General features: G+C 38.4%; 1 protein-coding gene across 15 annotated transcripts in view; it reads right to left on the bottom strand.

Moving 5' to 3' along the window:
* LOC110782317 (polycomb group protein EMBRYONIC FLOWER 2) overlaps positions 1–20825 on the bottom strand; it is a 43084-nt gene extending 22259 nt beyond the window's left edge. For 3 of the 15 annotated variants that reach the window (XM_021986436.2, XM_021986444.2, XM_056838178.1), the window contains exons 1-17: positions 20673–20825; positions 19445–19564; positions 18020–18046; positions 17109–17259; positions 16384–16439; positions 14287–14401; positions 13306–13462; positions 13130–13195; positions 11097–11236; positions 9521–9583; positions 9296–9414; positions 8985–9049; positions 2484–2536; positions 2336–2389; positions 2196–2255; positions 1140–1186; positions 935–1056 (exon numbers count right to left, since the gene is read on the bottom strand). In XM_021986436.2, coding sequence (XP_021842128.1) covers positions 935–1056; positions 1140–1186; positions 2196–2255; positions 2336–2389; positions 2484–2536; positions 8985–9049; positions 9296–9414; positions 9521–9583; positions 11097–11236; positions 13130–13195; positions 13306–13462; positions 14287–14401; positions 16384–16439; positions 17109–17259; positions 18020–18046; positions 19445–19479 — 1330 coding nt within the window. In that variant the 5' untranslated portion in view covers positions 19480–19564; positions 20673–20825. Of the gene's footprint in view, positions 1–934; positions 1057–1139; positions 1187–2195; positions 2256–2335; positions 2390–2483; positions 2537–8984; positions 9050–9295; positions 9415–9520; positions 9584–11096; positions 11237–13129; positions 13196–13305; positions 13463–14286; positions 14402–16383; positions 16440–17108; positions 17260–18019; positions 18047–19444; positions 19624–20668 lie in introns of all 15 variants that reach the window. The other 12 variants (XM_021986441.2, XM_021986440.2, XM_021986438.2 and 9 more) reach the window with 12 other exon arrangements.
* Between the last annotated feature and the right edge of the window lie 580 nt (positions 20826–21405).

Genomic DNA, 21405 nt, shown 5'->3' with positions numbered 1-21405 from the left:
AAAATTTCAATTTCAAAATAGAGAGAAATGTGCATAGCTAGGGCAGTGATATATGCACACCACGTACACATGAACTTCAACTGTCCATCACCCTTTCAAAGGGTGTGCGGAAATCATTCCCAGCATAGCTACTACTATAAAACAGAAGTAATTATAGAGGCAGAAACAAATCAACACCTTAGACCTGATCAAATGGCGGGCCGGGCCGGGCTTGTGCATTAAAAAACAGCCCGGTATGTCGGGCCTGTCCAAGATTCGGGCCAAAAACTTGTGCCCAAACCCGCTATTTTCGGGCCTAAAATACCGGGCTTTCGGGCCGAGCCAAATTTATAACTAAAAAGTGTATTTTTGTGTTTCCCAAACCCGTCCAAAAAAATTAAAAATTACGGGGCGGGCCCGGAAACCGGGCCGGAAAATTCTGCCCACACCCGCAAAAATTTCGGGCGGGTCGGGCCGGGCTTGTCTCGATCAGGTCTAATAGACCTCCAGTCAGTTACGTATCAACAGACATACAGATGACATAAGACAGCAATCCTCTATCCCCAAATAATAAAAACGTTCAGTTAAGTTATCTGTCAAGAAAATCTGGTGCATAATTTTATTTATAAGAAAAAGATTTTACATTAATCAGCAAAGGAAGGAGTACAAAAGAGAGGACAAGTTTTCCAAAAAGAACTGTCAGTGGCACTTCTTAAAGACCAAACGCCCGCCATCCAAAAATATTCACCAAAATGGCAAAGTACAGCAGAAATATATAAAGTTAAATATATACTCCGATATATATACATATATAGAATAAAGGGTATTCTAATAAATTTAACCTTTTATTTTAGGTATATGGACCAATGTAAGATTTATCTGTGGAAGGACAGAGTAATACTTGATATGGAACTTTTTTTTTTCAAGGAAACAGGAATATCAGAATAGAGCATACCATCAGCCTTGTTCAGAAGATCACTTGCTGCAGCAGCAACATCTGATGTTAAGGTCAGCGGTTGCATATAATTTGTCTTATCTGCTAGCAATTTTGTTTTTCTTCTAATTTGCCTTTTCAAGCTGCAAAACAGAAATTCAGAAGAAACCCACAGAGCTGGTACAAGAGTCAACAATAAGTAAGATCACGAGCCACATGTACTAACCAAAGGAAAAATATTAGCTGCTTCGGATCAACTCCATCTGCAACAACCTAAACAGAAAACATTCAGGATAAGTACTACCAACCTCGAAAGGTTCATGAAACAGGAAAGTTTTTTGAGTTACAGAACCAGCTATTTCCTAGATACTTTGAGTCTAAAGCATCTGTCTGTGACAGAATATAATATGAGACAAGGATCATACACCTTGAAACAAAACTATCTTGTAGTCCGGAAATTACATCCATGATACAGTTCCCAGCAATGAGTTTATCCGCCTCAAGATACTTATAGAACAATCTTACTCCAAAATTAAATACTCGAAGAACAAGTAGTTTTATCTTTGACTGAAATTTGAAAGACATTACTATTTCATCTTAATGCAGACCTTTGGAAAGAAATCCTCCAAAACTTAGCCTCTACTTGATGTGATCTTTAGATTTACAGACATCAACCAGTGTTTTTTCCTTCAAAAAAATAGCCAGTGTGTGCCTAGGAGGTCCTGATGTACGCAGATCAACTCTTGACTACTCAAGACATTCCTAAATACAGAATAGTTAAGCAGCTATTTGGTGAGATGAAGGAGATTGCTCAAAACCTACAATGCATTAGTGACGAAGTATGGTATACTTTTGGACGGACCGTGCAGCTAAAATTGAAAGGTAATGTGCAACTTAAAGGCAAAATTGAAAGGTAATGAATTAATGGTACAGAGAGCGTTGTTCAGAGATGCCAAGCATCTCTGAAATTCAAACAAAACAGTCCATCTAAACTTAATTGGATGCCAGAAGTCCCTGTAGTTTAAAGCTGGACAGTACTGCAGTACAGAAACAGTCTGACTCCACACAAATTAATCACAGTTCTGAACAATCAGAAACTGTTCTCTATTGGGACACTGGAGTCCCCTGAGTTTAAAGCTGAAAAGTGCAGAAACAACCAAAAAAGCACAGTGCAACAGGAAAGGAACAAACATCCATTAAAGAGTAATCCTCAGTCCTAAAGCCCATAATTCCAAGTACCAAATGGGGTAGATAGTCTTAGTTAGTCATTTGGAAAGTTTACCTCCAATCTTTGTGGATCAATTTTGACAGAAACATTTACAGCTTGATACTCCTGAGTAACCTAAACAAGATAACATATAAGAGATAGTTGCAGTGGAAAAATTCAAGTATCATGAGGACATATTCCTATAGGATACCGACCCAGAACTCAAAGTTGAACAGATCATGACATGAGAGCAAGTGTGATTTCAGGCCCTGCAATAATTTAATAACAGAAATTTTAGATCAAACTTGGTTTCAACAACGGTTTAAACATAAAACATACAAATGAAACGCAAACGAGACCTACCTTGAAGCTTGCACATTTTACCAAGCAGAACGGACAGGAGAAATCTTCAGTCACTGCATGTACAGGAAGGACTTTAAGGTCCATATTTCAACATGTAAAAACACTACATGTACAGGAGGGACTTTACGTCCATATTTAAAAATGTAAAATATAGGAGGGAAATATATGTTCACATAACGTCATTGTTCTCCACGAAAAATATTCTGAATAATTTAGAGAGGATCCACCATCAACAACAATGCCTTAGTCCCAAAATGATTTGGGGTCGGCTAACATGAATCGTCATAGAAGATCGTCATTGTGACCAATCAAACAAGAAAGGAGCGGGAATAGTAGTTAATCCAAATATATGATGAAATTCATAACGTCAATGCAATCATCTTCTTTTATCTTTCTTTTTCCCTTTGGGTAAAATGGGTAATTTTCTAAGATAATTGGAACGAACTACGGTTCCTGCCTGCAGAATAAGCTAACACACAGTAGGGTAATGCAAGAATTGTAGAGGAAAGATGGCAGAGTGTATATTGATTAAACAGAAAATTTGATTACAAGGTGAGACTCTTCGAGAGGTCTCTCTCTCCCAAGGCTAAGCCAAATAATTCTCCAGATGGTTTCTGCTTTCTTGCCTTCCCCTTTTTAATACCAAAATCAGTACAAGACAAAGCTAATTAATTAAAAGCAACCAAGACAAAATAAGTCAGATGAGACAAATGACAATTAAGAATAGCAGGCAGCAGGCCTTGCATCCACTATGGGTTGTGGTTCCTCCCTTCCTCATGGTGGCTGTCTTCTGTTTCTTCTCCTTTGTCTTGCTGTGTCGTTTGCCCTCTTCTCCTTCTGACATAGGTCTGAAATATTGGAGGAGTAGGTTGATGTATTGCAATACTCCCCCCCAAAAAACGTACCTTGTCCTCAAGGTGGAAATCTGGAAAACGAACCGCAATCATGCTTGCATCTTCCCAGGTTGCTTCAAAATCAGATAAGTCTTTCCACTTGAGCAAAACTTCTGTGACTGTCTCTCCTCCTCTATGCACTGACCTGACATCACGCACTTCCTCCGGTTCTACCACGAGCTCCAAGTTATGTGTGAGTGTTGGGGTAAGGTGAGAGGGACCATAGTAGTACCTACTGCTCGCTTCAGCTGGGATATGTGAAAGACAGGATGTATTTTGCTCTCTGGAGGTAATTGTAATTTGTACGCCACCTTGCCTACACGTTGAATGATTGGGAATGGACCAAAGAATCGAGCTGCCAATTTCTCGTAAGGGCGTTTGGCCAAAGATTTCTGCCTATATGGCTGAAGCTTAAGGTAAACCATATCTCCTTCCGCAAATTCCTCCTCTCTTCTTTTTTGATCAGCCAAGCTTTTCATCCTCTGTTGTGCCTTGAGCAGGTTCACTTTCAGCTCATCTAACATCAGATCGCGCTCCAGCAGTAGTTCCTCCACGCTATCCACCGTGGTGCTGCTATGACTGACCCTTAAGAGGGTTGGTGGTTCACGGCCATACACTACCTTGAATGGGGACATCTTGGTTGAGCTGTGGGGTGAGGTATTGTACGAAAATTCTGCCCAAGCTAACCATCTAGCCCATGACTTAGGCTGCCCAGAAGCAAAACACCTTAGATACGCTTCAAGTTTCTTGTTGACCACCTCTGACTGACCATCCGTTTGGGGGTGATAAGCCGTACTTCGTTTAAGAGTTGTGCCTTGCAAACGGAACATTTCTTTCCAGAATACACTTAAGAACACGCGATCACGATCAGACACAATAGAAGAAGGGAAGCCGTGAAGACGTTACTTCTTTGAGGAATGCTTCAGCCACGATCAAAGCATTGAATGGATGGCGTAGCCCGATGAAATGTGCGTACTTTGAGAGTCGATCAACCACTACCAGGATGGTATCTATCCCCTTGGAGACCGGCAATCCTTCAATAAAATCCATGGTTACATCTTCCCAAATCTGTGATGGAATTGGAAGAGGTTGGAGTAAGCCTGCTGGGCTTTGCTGAGAGCTTTTATTGCGTTGACATACCTCACAACTTCTCACATACTCGGCCATTGTCTTTCCTCATACCGGGCCAGAACCATTCCTGGGCTACCCTTAAGAATGTTTTCACATCACCTGAGTGTCCCCCAGTTGGGCTGTTGTGGTATTCCTGTAGCAGCGCGGGTATTACCTTGGCTGTTCTCGAAATCACCCACCTCCCCTTGTATAACAGCCTGCCATTCCTCACCTCAAATCCCACCTTATGCTCCCCTGCTAGTATTTCTTCCTTCCACCCTCGAATTAATGTGTCCCCTTCGATCTCCTTAATCAACTCCTCCCAACAGACCCCCACATAACAACAGCTCCTAATTCCACCTCCCCAACAGTTTTCCTTGATAAGGCATCAGCTACCCGATTAGACGTCCCGGGCTTATAATGTATCTCGAAATCAAACCCATCAACTTACTCACCCACTTCTGATAGTCGGCGCCAATTTCCGTTTGTTGAGTTATAAACCGTAAACTTTGTTGATCGGACCTCACTATGAATTTCCTCCCAAGCAAATAATGCTTCCACTTCAATATTGAGAGACAAACTGCCATCAACTCCTTCTCATACACAGATTTCGACTGTGCGCGCGGGCCCAATAAACGGCTATAGATGGCAATGGGCTTGCCCTCTTGCATTAGAACCGCGCCCAGCCCAAAACCGGAAGCATCCGTTTCTACCACAAACATTTTCCCGAAATCCGGCATTGCAAGAACGGGGGCTGCACTCATGGCACATTTCAGCTTCTCAAAAGCCTCTGTTGCGCTTAACGACCAACCGAAAGCATCTTTCTTCAACTGCTCGGTTAACGGGTGAGCAATTTGAGCATACCGAAATATAAATTTTCGGTAGTACCCGGTTAGCCCCAAAAATCAGCGGAGCTCCCTCAAATTCTTAAGAATGGGCCAGTCAAGCATCGCCTTGACCTTATCCATATCCACTGATACGCCTGCACCCGAAACCACATGACCCAAGTAGGCCATTTTTTCCTTTCCGAACTCACACTTTTTGTAATTAGCATATAATTTGTGTTCAACCAGAATTTCCAGCACCAATTTTAAATGTCTGACATGCTCATCCTTGGTGTTACTGTAAACTAAAATATCATCAAAAAATACAAGAACAAATTTTCTAAGGAAGGGTTTGAATACCTCATTCATGAGTGATTGAAAAGTGGCGGGGGCGTTTGTTAATCCGAATGGCATGACCAAGAACTCTTAGTGCCCTTCATGAGTGCGAAATGCGATTTTGTGCGTGTCCCCCTGCTTCACCCGAATTTGATGGTAACCGGATTCCAAATCCAACTTTGAGAAGACCTTGGCGCCATGCAACTCATCTAACAGTTCATCAATGATGGGTATGGGATATTTATCGGGAATCGTCTCTCGGTTGAGTGCCCGATAATCCACGCAAAACCTCCATGATCCGTCCTTCTTCTTAACTAAGAGGACCGGGCTTGAAAAAGGGCTAATTGATGGTTTGATGAGGCCGGCTGCTAACATTTCCTTGATCAGTCTTTCTATTTCATCCTTCTGGAATTGGGAATATCTATAGGGCCGAACCCCCACCGGATTACTCCCTTCCCGAAGTACAATGGCATGCTCATGGCTCCTTGGTGGAGGTAATCCTGGTGGCATGTGGAACACAGCTTCAAACTGTGTAATTAACCCCTGCAAGAAACTTGGCTGAGTGGTCTGTACTTCTTCCCGTATGCCTTGTTCTTCCAGTTTGTTTAGTTCGAGAATTACACCCCCACCTTCTCTCCTCATCGTTCTTATCATGGCCTTCACAGAAATTCGCGACCGAGACAAGGATGGGTCTCCTTGTAATGTCACTGGTTGCCCTTCCATTGAAATTTCATTACCTGAGATTTCCAATTTGTAGTCACTGACCCAAGCTTCTCTAACCATTGTACTCCCAAAATCAGATCAGAGTTGCCCAAACTAAGGGGTAAAAAGTCCTCCACCACCACGTGACCACCGGCGAGTTTGACGGCGATCCCCTTGCAAACTCCCGTACCTTCAACTGCGTCCCCAATACCGAGAGACACCCCAAAATCAGCCGACTCGGTGACCGGAATGGCTAACTCCCCTACCGCCTTTAGTAACACAAAATTGTGAGTCGCGTCGGGGTCTATCATCACCACCACTTCCCGGTTTGAAATCACCCCAATCATCTTCATCGTTTTCGGATTTGATAATCCGACCACTGAGTTTAGTGACACCTCCACCGGCTCCGCCGCGAAGTCAAGACCGAGCTCCTCCCCGCCTTCATCTGTTTCCCCTTCCTCCACCAATATGACGCTGAGTTCCCTCCTCCGGCACACATGACCGACAACCCATTTATCATCGCACTTGAAGCATAAACCTTTTTCCTTCTTCTCTTGTAATTGTCGCTCAGTGAGTCTTTTGAATTCTCTGTTCTGAATTGATGAAGGACGTGTATAGTTGTTGCTGGAAGTTTGTGAAGTATAGGGCCTAGATTTATTTTGATTATTTGGGCCAGATTGGCTGCCCAGAGAAGACTGGCCCACTCCCGATTTTTGTTGGGTCGACCCACTCGCCCCACCATACAAATAAGATCCAGTGGTACTTAGGGTTCGATTAAAACCAGAAAACGAGTTGGGCTTAGTTTGACCCGTACTCGTGACCCCATAACCCTTGGACCCGCTGACCCTAATTCTTTCTTCGACCCGAGCCGCCGCCTCCATTGCGTCTTCCAAAGTCATCGGGTTTAGAACTCTGACTTCCGCCTTTATCTCCTCCTTGAGACCATTGAGAAATTTCCCAAAGAGCAAACTCTCAGGGATGTCTGGTAAAGGTGATGACATCTTTATAAATTTCCGACGATACTGCAACACCGTGGTCGTCTGCCCAGTCGTCTGCCCAGTCGCCAACCACTGCTCATGAAGGGACCCCACGTTTGAGGGTCGGAATTGGTGCAGCACACGCTCCTTCAGCTTTGGCCATGAACGAATGGGGTTCCTGCTATTACTCCATTGATACCATCTAAGGGCGTCGCCTTCCATGGCCACCACCGCTGCGTCAACCTTTTCCTCTTCATTCAAGCGACAGACGGTAAAGTATTTCTCACTCCGAAGGATCCATCCGTCGGGGTCACCCCCTTCAAACGCCGGCATCTCCACTTTTCTGAACCGCGAGTGCCCGCCGCCATAACCACCTCCCTCGAACCTTCTCCCCTGTTCGAATACTCGCCCACCACCTCCACCCTGTGCAGCAGAGTAATCAGCTTCATCGTCCACATTTAAAACTTCATGGTTTCGAGGTTGTTGCTGTGGTGTCCTCTCCTTGGAGAGCAGCTCTCGAATTTCTGCCTGGAACTTATCCTGTTGTGCCTTCATGGTAGACCATTGCCCATCATGGTTTTGGCGGAAACGGATAATTCGATCCTCCAACAAGGCAACTGCGCCTTCCACCTTGTCGGAATTCTTTTGCGCCTCTGCTTCATTGGCCGTCTGTTTTTCCTCCGACACTGTTTTCCTCATTTGTTCCATACCCACAGCCACTGCCTCCGACACTAATTGGCCGATGCTATTTGCCAGCCCATCAAAGCGCCCTTCCAGTGCAGTGAACCGGGCACCGAACTGCTCCTTCATTTCGCCCAGTTCGGTGTCTACCCCATCCAGCCTTTGGGTGTTCGACGCCGGCATGTTTGCCTGCTCTGATACCAAGTGGAACGAACTACGGTTCCTGCCTGCAGAATAAGCTAACACACAGTAGGGTAATGCAAGAATTGTAGAGGAAAGATGGCAGAGTGTATATTGATTAAACAGAAAGTTTGATTACAAGGTGAGACTCTTCGAGAGGTCTCTCTCCCAAGGCTAAGCCAAATAATTCTCCAGATGGTTTCTGCTTTCTTGCCTTCCCCTTTTTAATACCAAAATCAGTACAAGACAAAGCTAATTAATTAAAAGCAACCAAGACAAAATAAGTCAGATGAGACAAATGACAATTAAGAATAGCAGGCAGCAGGCCTTGCATCCACTATGGGTTGTGGTTCCTCCCTTCCTCATGGTGGCTGTCTTCTGTTTCTTCTCCTTTGTCTTGTTGTGTCGTTTGCCCTCTTCTCCTTCTGACATAGGTCTGAATATTGGAGGAGTAGGTTGATGTATTGCAATAACTTTCCATATATAGCAAGTATACATAGCCACAACACAGATCTAGAATTTCCGTACTCGTCAGTAGTGTATAACTGTATATTTACCCACTCCAAGTAGCATATGTGAACCACTTGCAGAGTTGCAGCAAAATAAAACCAGTACAAAATTAAGCACGGAAAGTCAATTGAAAGATGTAAGCAACAGAATCACAGTCTGGGTAATCAGAAAATCATTTATAACATACCGAATAAAGTGAAACCTGACTCAATTCACAACTAGGCATACCATGGGAAAAAGTCAACTCAAAAGCTGAATTATTCATTCCATTAAATTCAAATAGGTTACCTTCAGTTCTCTGCAACTTGTTGTGGTAGTACCTGTAGTTGAAAATTATATTGCCTGTCCTCAACCTTACCCCAAAAAAAAAAGGAATCACCAGCAAATTGACTTTAGTACGAATATTAAGGACATTGAAAATTTGGAAATAAATAATGCAATCTCTTATAGCAATTAAGAACACAAGTTTCTTCCATCAGTTTTCATGCTAAACAATAAAATTGGTCACCAACACAATTTCTCATTTGTGATTTTGTGGGTTATAGTAATAATAAGACAATGAAATGAGGTAATAGCTCCAAGAGAATTTCAAGCATTACCCCAGAAAATAAGAAGATGATTCAGGAACATTGTTATATGTATGTGGAGAATAGGGTGATTTTTCTTTTGCCCCTCGCTCTTCTGCAGATATTATGACTTGCGTATGCTGCAAAGTGCTCTTTTGAAACAAAAATAAAGAAGTTCTAATTGTAAATAAGTTTGGTATTGTTAGAAAAAGCAGAAAATCAGAGACAGACTTGGAAGATATGAATGGATGAACTAACCATGCGACTAGAGTTCTCAGGCATCTGAAATGATATACATTTCTCCTCACCCAAGAAACAACACTGCAAAGATAGAGAAATCTCATTATTGACATTGAGAAAAAAATAATGCCCAAGAAGGGCCAGTTTTATACACAAGGTTCAAGTTGATACAAGGAAGCTTTCTAGCTACAGAAAATCATTCAGGGATATAAGACCGTCTATTGGAAGAATCTTTCACGTTTATCTTTTTTTTCACATTTCCTCTTACCACAGCTCGGGAAAGAAATTTTAGCAAAAACAGAAGATAAAAGAAACCAAACTCAGACTTGTTGGTCAAGAATCAGATTGATAATATAATTGATATAACGGGACTTACCTTCATCAGAGTCATATATTGGGACTTAAATTCACCAAAGAATTAGATCATAGGCTGTTAAATTGTTAATTGCCATAAATTATTTTCTTTTGAAGAATCCAGTACAAGGGATGTTTTCTTAAGGATAAACTCTAAGACCCTACTTTGGGCAGGTTTTTATTGCGAGTCGACATAAACATACGTAATTGTTTAAGAAGTTAAAGACACAAATAAAGTAAGTTGTACCTATTGATAGATGAAGCCTTAATGAAGTTTTTTCAATAGCAAAAAGTTAGATTCAAAGGAAAGCGAAGGTAAGCTGTTACAGCACAGTGTCAACAGACTCAACACTAACAGACACTCCTTAACCCAAAAAAAGCATAAAAAAAAAGGCATTTCACACTCCAGCTCCAACCATTTATCTCCGCTGTCTCTTTTGCAGTCCTTCCCCCTGCCTAACAAAAAAATGTGTTGGAGACTAACAAGGTTTTGCGCAGAGTCTTGGGCAGCAAAGAAACCTTCCTCTATTTCTGTCATTTCCCAATCTCAAAATTATCTGCAAGCTATGCTACACACCTAGTCCCCTACATTGATTCTTTTGTTTTTAATCTCAATCACCCGTATCCGACATGGCTATGAGCCTATGGCACTAGTCTTGGACACTCAATTTAAACCATAATCTCAACGCGAACTTTTCACAATATGGGTGTGTCTAGCTCTTGGGCACATACCCATGCCCCACAGAAGTTAGTGGTACCACCCTTGAAGGCTTTCTGGGTTTGTTAGAGTCTTGTCCTTACTGTACAACTCTGCAGATCAGAAATAGGTTAGGAGATTGTTCCAGACTTCTGGTACTTGCAGCTCCTGCGTTACAAACTCAAAAATCAACGAATTCACTTCCTCTCCCAGTTTTAAGTTTGTTTGGAAACATAAGATTACACAGATGTTTAAGGTTATTAGTCAGATGGCTAGACCAAATTTTTGAAAGAATCCTGCAACAAATGCAGATTATGCCACATACTAAATATATCTCCTGGTGGGTATCCTGTTCATCGTAAGTTTTGTTATTGATGAAAATGAAAGCCACTACTTCTTGCACAATGAGCCGCTAGAAAACATGACACGCAGACAAACTGTCCAAGTGTCCATGTCTACCGAGTACTGACTACTACTTTCAAACAACTGACAGTAACAATAATTAAGCAAGTGATTCTCCCCCATTAAATTAAGATAGAGTACCTTCAAAAGACAAGGATGCAAGTCGATTGTAGTCAGCATTTCAACTCTCTCCCCACGGTTCAAGTTTGGAAACTTTTCCCAAGATGAGAAGAGTGACTCCATTGATATCTTTCCCCATAAACAGGACTTTTGAACACTTGCTGCAATCGAAAGAAACGTTCAAAACCAACTAAATTTTGCAGCTTGGAAATAAGTCCATTATGACACGCATATGTACCACGACAACACACACACAAAAAATAGATCAAAGAGTAAATCAACATCCAGTGATAACTTTTAATTTACATTATGACTGGCATTATGAAGAAAAGAATTTCTCAAACATGAGCAATCTATCTATAAACTTTAAACTTTTTTGGTGTTGAGGAAAACGGTCAAAGACGACTAACTTATATTAATGGCTAAACAATAATCCGCGGCAATTACATCTTAAATAACAGACGGACAACCGCCTGCACATACTCTAGTAAAGTAGTCTAAGGTGAGTCATTGCATGCTGCTTCATTAGCCTCCCTAAACACATAAACAATATTAACAACCTCAAATAAACTAACAAGAGAAATAATTTCTCTAATTATAACTCCAAAGTAAGACCCACCACATGACTTCTCATGAGCTTTTTTATCACTTTTATGTTGCCATTCTTCATATTATAATTTTTCCATTAAATTGCAGCGCCATCTGTAAACCAAACACAATTTCTTTTGCCTCCATAACAATCACATCCTAACTTCAAAAATATTTTATTAGCACTACCTACTAGTACTGAACATGATCCATAGTTTTTTATTTTCTAAAAAACTTAATTGAAGTGGTTTGAAACTCAAGAGAATACAGTAATACCTAATAAAAATAAATTCTAAACTCAAACCAGTTGTCCAAACCTATGATACAACAAGAAACTATCACCAACGTCGCCTAATACATAAGACAGCAGACTTCTTTGCCTCTGTTTAGGTTCAGTAAACCTGCCAAGTAAATGTAACACTTAAAATAAGGGATTAACTGGTTAAATATGCTAATGTACCCCAATTCCACTAAATGATGTCCAAGCTATTGCTTGTCAAACAAGTTCCGAATATCCAACAACTAGATTAGGTCCGGTGCATGCACGGATATTCTAAAATTATTTGACTAATTTTTTAGAATATATTTGACTGATCTCTCCCTAAAGTTTCTGCATAATTAATAAATCTTGAACATACTCATTTGTAATACGAACGATTTAACTAAACTATTACCAAAAATCATTTTAGCAAATTATTAGTATGTGGCATATAGTATAATATTTCCATAATCTATAAACAAATATTTTTTTTTTCCAAACATAATAAATTGAAAAGGATAGAAACTATATAAAAAAAATAACGTAGAGATTTTTAAGAGAATTTTGTTTTCGGCGGGAAAATTTTGCATCAATATCACTTCTGGTGTCTGTTTTAGTATAATGTAATAGATAGGGACGGCAACTTTGGTTGTACATCCCTCTCCTTTGTTCTCTTCTCCAAAATTCTTTAAATTCAATCATACTGTTCATTCTTCCTTTTCCACATTCATTCCACAAACACTGTCAATCATGAAAATGTATCTAACAGCAGCACCATCATTCAGTTTCAAAAGCAATATACAATAAGGGGGTGTTTCGTCAGCACAGTGGTATGGCTTTGGAATCAAGAATGAAATCAGAGTGGTAATGCATTAGGAAAGGAATGAAATCAAGGTCTATTTTAGAATGAATATTATATCCATTTACCCCTTGGGTTAGAGGTATGGTTTGGAAATAGAAATTTTCTTAAACAAACACTAGGTTAGTCTAGGTATGTTACCCATTCCAAATGAAACAAACACCCCCAAGTGATTCTGATGCCACAGTTTTGAATCAAGGGAAAACTTTAACTAGCACTATGAACGTAATAAAAACAAAAAAGACTAATACAAAATATTTTTTTGTTTACTCTAATCTTCTTAATCTCCCTGGCTCTAAATCAGAAACTTTCAATTCCACTCAAGTGTCCAAAGGTGAAACATCTTACTTGAAAGGGATATGTTATCCAAATGTTCCCTGGATGTATCAAATTCATGCGATGTAAATGCCCCTGCTGCAATTACAGAAATAGAATAACGCATCACGAAATGTATCCAAAGTCAAGCAGTAAACACACCAAGAATTTCTGAATCACTCTGCTAATCTATTAAACTGATATCATACCATAACTAACAAATAAGATGAAATATGATCCAGATTTGGCTTCCCTCAGTAGCTTATTCATCTCAGGTAGAATGAAATTTACTTGTCCTACATTGCCTCCTCCTGTGCTTGGAGTCCTGAGCAGTCGAGCCTTAGTGTAGCGATAAACTGCAGAGTGCTATTGACAACAGCATTAAAAAAAATCCTAAATGTTTAAGTTCATATTAGTTGATTTAACATCGCATGATGAACCAATTTCAACCACTGTACTACGACACAGATTGCACAAGGCTGTTTAAATTCAGGAGTACTTATGGCTATCACCAGGGTCACATAATACGGTTGATACCCCTTCGTACTCCGATTTAATACGATTCGTACTAATTCGAGTACGAATTCGATCTAATTCGACCCAATAACCGATCTGATCGATTTCTAAACTTTTTCACCATTGCTGATTTTGAAGCTTTGTCTTCTGCTTGAGAACGGGGACGGAGAAAGAAAGAAAGAGGAAGGTGAAGAGAATGAGGAGGCGAGGAGCATACCTTAATTAGCCGTTCTGTCTTTATTTTTACTTTTATTTTTTTGAAATAAGCCCTTTTCTCTTTATCTTTATTACTAGAAGACAGCTGGCATCTTATTCTTTTCCTCTTTTTTCTTCTGAAATTTGACAGATTGTCAGCTGGTCTTATAATGGAAATAAGACAGCTGTTATCTAAAGGCTGGTTATATTTTATATTTTACTTTCTTGAAATAAGACAGCTGGTATCTAAAGTCTGGTTATTTTTTAACATTATTTTTTCTTAAAATTGAATTGTATCGTATTATATTATAAAAAATCGTATTTAAAATTCCTCAAAACGTATTTGTAATACGACCACCTCTCGTATTCCGTATTCGTATTGCGTTTTCGTACTAAATCGTACTACGTATTAGGTGACCCTGGCTATCACTAGTACAATCTGCGACATAAAGCAACAATGACGTATTCTAAAATTCTACCTTTAACTGAGGTGCATCAGATAGCACTCTAGCCAATATGATATGCATTGGACACAGATTCCGCATTTGCAATCCATCACCCGACGTCCCTGACAGAGAAACTTCCATTTGTATCCTACAAATCATCAAAGAATGTGCCTTAAGAATTTATATTATGAAAAAAAAAAGTAAACCTTGATCGAAGTGATGTTGCCAGGAACCTTTCTGCATGGAGGAAAAAAAACATGGGAATGGGAAATGCAGAATGCAAGGCTTGACAATTTCATAATCTTTTATTGTGTAGAGGAGAAGGGGAGAAGATGATACTAAGAATGGGACCAAAAGCCAACTTAGACCAAGCAGAATAGAAAATATATACTCCCTCCGTCCCGGAATACTTGACCTGTTTTCCTTATCGGGTCGTCCCTTAATACTTGACCTGTTTCTAAAAATGGAAATATTCTAACAATATTATATTATTTCTCACTCCACTCCTATTAACCCACCTACCCCCTACTCCATACAAAAAATAATTAAAAATTCAACCCCTACTCTCCCCCAACCCCACCTCTTAACCCACCTCCCACTAACTAAATTAAAATAATACCCCACTATCAACTACTATCTATTAAATTAAATAAGTCAATTCAAGTCTCTTAAACTCTGTGCCGGTCAAACCGGGTCGAGTATTCCGGGACGGAGGGAGTACATATATTAAAAAGGTATGATCACCAGTTATATCTGAGTGAGACAAGCCAGAGCCCCATAAGCATGAGCCTCAAGAAAAGCGCAAGACTACACAATCAATTTTGATACGGAGTATACCCTATCACTCATCTTCAACCAAAATCACTCATAAGACGGGCAAAATACTAAAGAACCAGAATTCCAAAAGATTTAGTTCCCTATATACCTCCACAAACGAAGTCCGAAAATCAACAAAAACAATTGATGGAGCAACCAGTTAAGGCCAACGAGGCAACAAAAAATAAATGCTCTCTAACAAAGATTACATAACAAAGCAAGAATAAGTGATTCTCTGTCTCTCTGCACGCATAACACAAGATAGGCACATGAGTGACAGCCTTGTTAGTTGTAAAGCCTACCAACCCCAATCCTTTGCAAATTATTGAGCTCTTCCAAAGTAGCTTCTCAAACATTTTTTAGGCCATAGGAAGAGGCTGCTAGTTCGGACCATTTCGATGTTTTTTTAATTTCCTTCTATGAATAAATACTATAGTACTATACTACTCCCTCTGTCCCTTAATACTCACACCGCTTTCCTTATAAAGCCGTCCCTTAATACTCGCCCCGTTTCTATAAATGACATACTTTTACTAATATTATATTATTTCTCTCACTTAATCAAGGACCCACTTATATTCACACTTTCTAAAAAACATTAAAATTTTCAACTACACACTCTCCACTCAAAAAAGTTGGACACATTTCCAACTAAGTATATTAAAAAAATACCTCACTATCAACTACCACCTAATAAATTAATAAGTCAATTAAATTGCCTAAAAATCTGTACCGGTCAAACCGGGGCGAGTATTAAGGGACGGATGGAGTATTATTTATTTTAGTACTATTAGAACTAAGATTTGTTCATTTAACCGACCCATATGCACCAAGAATACATTAAGACTTTAACAAATTATTAGGAAATTACCAACCTTATTTTTATTTTTATATCTGATAACCAGCATGGTTCATAAACAAAAGCTCGCTAAATTCACTCTGAGTTTCAATAAGAATCAATGATTACCCAAATTTTGGATTGATGGATTGAAACTTTAAATTTGCTAGTGGATACCCTTAGCTTAAACTCAAGTTTTGGCATCTATGATCTGAGCAACTCAAGCTTAAACATGCCAAAACAAGAAGGAAACAATATAACTTCAAACCAGGAGACAAAAGAAGCTAGCTATAACAATATAGGGAATGACAATTACTGCTGCAACAACTGTACCACTACAAGTGGTTGTAGACTCGTACTAATAACAAAGTAACAGAAATGACAACACTGACAGTAACAGCAAGACTAGTAACAGAAACATCAATATGTCAATGGTGATAATAACAATATCAATAATCAAGACGACAACAATATACCTTCTGTGGTGCCTTGCCTGTACTTTGTAATGCAAGCACCGTTGAAGAAATAATGGCTGCAACAAATTGTGCTTCAGTCAGCAACATTTTAATAAAGAAAACCTTCTCGCCAATACGGCTACAAAAAATAAAAATAAAGCAGCAGTGCACCTCCATGGCTCCCTACATGTTAAAATCTCCATATAATTATTTGTTAAAAAATAATTAAATCATCTTAAAAGAGAGAAAATCAAATTCTCTTCATTATGATTAGCATTTACTCTTAGCAGTTTCATAAAGAAAAAATCTCAATTCCACAGCTTTTCTAAAATAACTTAGACTCAATTTTTTAGCCAATTGTATGACATACCAGTACTATTACCAGGACTTCTTAAAGGTTGTAATTCGGTGTTAGTTTCATCAACTAAACATTCAGGGTATTTTCCAATTAAGTAAACGATAATGCAATTCCTTATATTTGTTCATCCACAGGCTAATAACCTCCAATCCTTTACTCCCTCACCAACCAAGCAAGTGCAAGAATGGTAAGCAGGGATCAAAAGAAATTTGTGGACTATAAGCTACACTTCAGCCAGACAATAAACCTTTCTTTTGAACTGATGTTGTCCTTACGTTCGTGTTTTGATTGTCAGTGTGCATACAAATATCTCAACAACTCTAAATGAATAACAAAGGATACCAAAAAGAAATATGAGAAATAGTTCCAACAAGGATACAGAAATTACATTTCCTAAAGCACGGCGTTGGAGAATGTTATAAAGCTCTACAGGTTTGCAATATGCTGATAAACTCTCCTCAGCAGCAATTTCCTCCTCAGCAGATAATTGCACCTGAGAATCTTGGCGGCAGGGCTGATCTCCATTTCTAGATTGGCTGCTATTATAAAGGAATTACTAGTTGGAAAAATAATTAATTGCCAATGAAATAACCAATTCACAGGACAACACCCTCTCTAAGAAACACTAAAGACTAGGAGAAATGTAGTATCTTCATTTCAGAAGTGCCAATTGGTTTTTTATTCACGAGAGAAACAAGACACAGTTGAAGCAGAAGTTAAGGCCGAAAAATTGGCAAAATCTGAGTAGATACGTATACAAACATAAAGACAGAAAAACCAACACTAGATGGATAAATACATATACAAACACAGAAAAATCGGCATTAAAGGGATATCAAGGATATTATTGTATCAAAAGCACGAGAGAGGGAGAGAGAGAGAGATACGTGAAACAACAATGGCCCTCCAGACTATCATCCTCACAAAGGAAAACCTATAAGACATATTGTAAAGGCCTCTGTGTCTCCTATAATATACTCCCTCCGTCCCTTAATACTCGACCCAGTTTGACTTTTTGCACTATTCACATAATTCACTTTGAACCTATTTTATTTCTAGTATATGAATACAAATGTTAATAATATAATATATTGTTGGCTTCATCTTAATATATATTTTCAAAATATTAATATTTTTATAAGTTTTTATAATATGTAGTTAAAGAGATTGGTGGTCAAAGTTGTGCATTGACAAGCGTGTCCGATCAAAACAGGTCGAGTATTAAGGGACGGAGGGAGTATTTAACCTAACATTTTAGGCAAGTAGAATTCAAACATTCGAAAGGAGCAGCTTTCTCACCTTAAAGCTTCCGTACAAGAAAGCACCCTAATTCACAAACAAAAACAAGAAAACAGCAGAGAACTGTGAGAAAGTTGGCAATTAACATAACTATAGCTCATAAATTCAAAATGAAGCATGACAATCCAGAACCTCGTGAGATGTATGAACTGGAAACAATTATTTATTTTATTACTACTTAAATCAGCATATAAACAACCACAATACTCTGGTAGAAGATAAGTATAAGGGGTAATAAAAGTCAAAACTAAATAAAAAGAAGATATATAGATATAGTTGTAGGAGAGATGAGGAAGTGACAATGTATTGTAAGGGGAAATGGGGTGGTGATGGTGTGTTGAGAAGGGAGGGAGGGGAAGTGTAATCCTCGCTATAGTAGGTATAAATTCGACCTTTATCACAAGCTCGATCAGGAGGTTAGGGAGGATGAAATTCTCGTTTTGTGAATATCTAAAAATATATGGAAATAAATGGCCCGCTATTCCAGGGAATCCATTTTCCTGTATGGTGGTTCGGGGTATGATAGTGACTTTCTTGCCCTGCCCGACTCCCACCACCTCTTCTTCTCCTGCGAAAATTGACTCGGATGATATCTCTGCGTCCAAATCGATCTAGAATATCAGAATCTGTGGGAACTGTGTGGTATGGTTCCGCAACTACCCCGACCGCTGCCTTACTTGGCGGAATTTTTTTTATTAAACCTCACTATTCAATTCTCTTCCTCGTAGCACAACTAGCTTATTTCCTTTATCACCACCTCATCCTCTGTAACATCATCTTCAGTCACATTCATATTTTTATATTTGACTTGTATTACCCCCTTATTAAGTTATCCTTATTCCAAGCATGCCTCCTTAAGAAAAGAAATGACAGGTAGAGGGCACCAAACCAATACCAAAAGGAAAAATGGTAGAGGGCACGAAACCTGTTTCCAATACTTGCAGCAATGAGGCAGACGTTAAAAAAAGAAACACTGAATTATATGCCTCTAAGCTTATATAATGATAAAAATTCCTTTGGGCCTCTCACTAACATAGTTCACAAATCATAAATTTATGCTTTCCTGAATCAAGTAAGATTAAGCAAAAGAGCATCATTCATTTGTTACCATACCAATATGTAAACTATTTCAAATAAAAGTCTAAAACTCCAAACATACTGCACTAACATTTGTAAGAGGAAAAAGAAAATTTGGAAACTATAAGGAAAAAGTGAAAAGCATGAACAAACTTGCCAAACCTAAAAGTCCCTATCCATTTACTGCTACCTAATTAAAATAAGAAGTCAAATCCAAACGCCCACAAAACAAAGATAATCATATTGCATGTGTTTTACATCACCATCCAATTGACTGAATGAGGTAAAAAGGCTGACTATTATAATTAAGGAGGAACACAAATAAACTGCTAGTGCACTAAGCCATACATTGTTTCCCGAGCCACAAGAGGTATGCCAGGCATTCTTCTCTTCTCAAAGAGCTTCTACCACAACCTCATCAATCTGAGGATATTACCAATACAAAGCATGTAATGGATGACCAGCACCCTGCAAGCAACATCATTTGAGCAGTAACAAAAAAAAGTGCAGAATCCATATCCTACAAACTTTAACAAAAAGAAAAATAAAATAGTTAAAAGATACTTTACATAAAAACACAAAAGCAGTCATAAAACAATATTAAAAAAAAAATGACACTCACAACTAAGGTCACAGTTTTCAACTGACATGTGAGCTAAAAAACTTAGCAACACTGCGTGGGCACAAAGTGTATGTTTACAGTACAGTTTCCAGCATGGCTCCCTTGAGTTCATAGGATGAAATACATAGCCAAGGAGACAGACCAATTAGATAACCATGTCTATTTGTAACATGAATATGGTGGCAAGACATGAAACTGGTGGTACAATAATTTTAAGTGAGAAGAAATGTAGATGTATAACATTTTTGGTACCTTCAAATTACACGAACTAAAACAAACCCTACGAAAGAAGTGCCTTAACCTATCATTTGAGCATGTCCTATACAGTGTGTTTTTCCAACGGCTTGGGTTTGACATAGGCGCATTTGTCAGTATTTGATAAAATTAACAAACTTCATTAGATATTATCAAATTACATCAAGTTTAACAGCATTCTTATAATGAGCAGACCCGGAAGAAAACTCCCCTCCACGACCACCATGAAAGCATGTAAGAGTACAATCACATGAAGAAAAAAATCATAATTTCAATTCCTCAACAAATTTCCCAATTGCAATTTCAAAACCAAAACAATTTCCAATCTACCAACCTAAGTTAAGACAACACTATTATTATCAACATACAATGAAATGGACACAAACTTGACCAACTAACTAATTCATTAGCATATCAAATTATCAATACAACAATTGAACCAAGTCAATACACGTCAATTTTTTTTTTTTTAAAAAAAAAAAAATTACAAAAAAAAAAAAAAAATTCGCCAACCAGCAAAATAGCCACAAAAACAATGAAGAGTTATTTTTTTTGTGGCGAATCCAAAAGGAGTTCAAATGGTTCAACTGAACTCCCATTAATGGAAAAAAATGGAAAAAATATAAAATAAAATAAATAGTATCAGAAATCGAAAGTGTAAAGCAGTGGAAGTACATAAAAGAAGCATTGTTTACCTACCAAGAGATTTTAGTCGAATTCAAATTCCGGAAATGCTAGAAATGGCGGAATTCGTTTGGTTTGAGTACCTCGATTTGGAGGAAAGAGGAGAAGCAAAAGCAAGGTGAAAAGGAATTCGGAATTGAAGGGCGCCTTATATCAAAAGGCGTTGATAAACAAGCCCACGTGCCACGTGGCATACAATTATTTAAAAATGATAAATATGTGTGATTATAAGTCTTAAATTCGTGACCTCTAATTGTTAACCACTACTCCAAATTAAATTATATATATCTTTTCATAAGAAAATATAATAAATGACAATTTAATAATACAAAGTATTGAATTTATTTTAAATTTTTATACGTGTATCAATCTGGGGCATCGCCCGGGCCCAAATACTAGTTTCAAATCAATAAATGTTACTGATAGAACAATATAAATTATATGGTGAAATCGTAAATAAATAGACTTTTAACATTTTATTTTTATTTTTATTTATTTAACTTCAAATTATATTATATTTATATCATTTTTTTTGTTCATTTAATTCACTTTTTTCGATTTTTTTTATCTATTTTTAGTTTTCCTATAATTTTCTGTACGAAAATGTCATAGTTATTGATATATAAGGAGTACTTTTTCTAGAAGGAGTACTTTCTCGCAATTTGTATTATACACCAGGTACAATGAGAAATTGATAAACATGGAGAGTGATTGCAATGTACATGTACAAGTGGAGTATTTGAACAAT

The sequence above is a fragment of the Spinacia oleracea genome, chromosome 3, assembly GCF_020520425.1.
Source record: "Spinacia oleracea cultivar Varoflay chromosome 3, BTI_SOV_V1, whole genome shotgun sequence".
Lineage (NCBI taxonomy): Eukaryota > Viridiplantae > Streptophyta > Magnoliopsida > Caryophyllales > Amaranthaceae > Spinacia > Spinacia oleracea.
The sequence above is the reverse complement of the archived record's forward strand: the minus strand, read 5'-3'. Positions and strand labels throughout refer to the sequence as shown.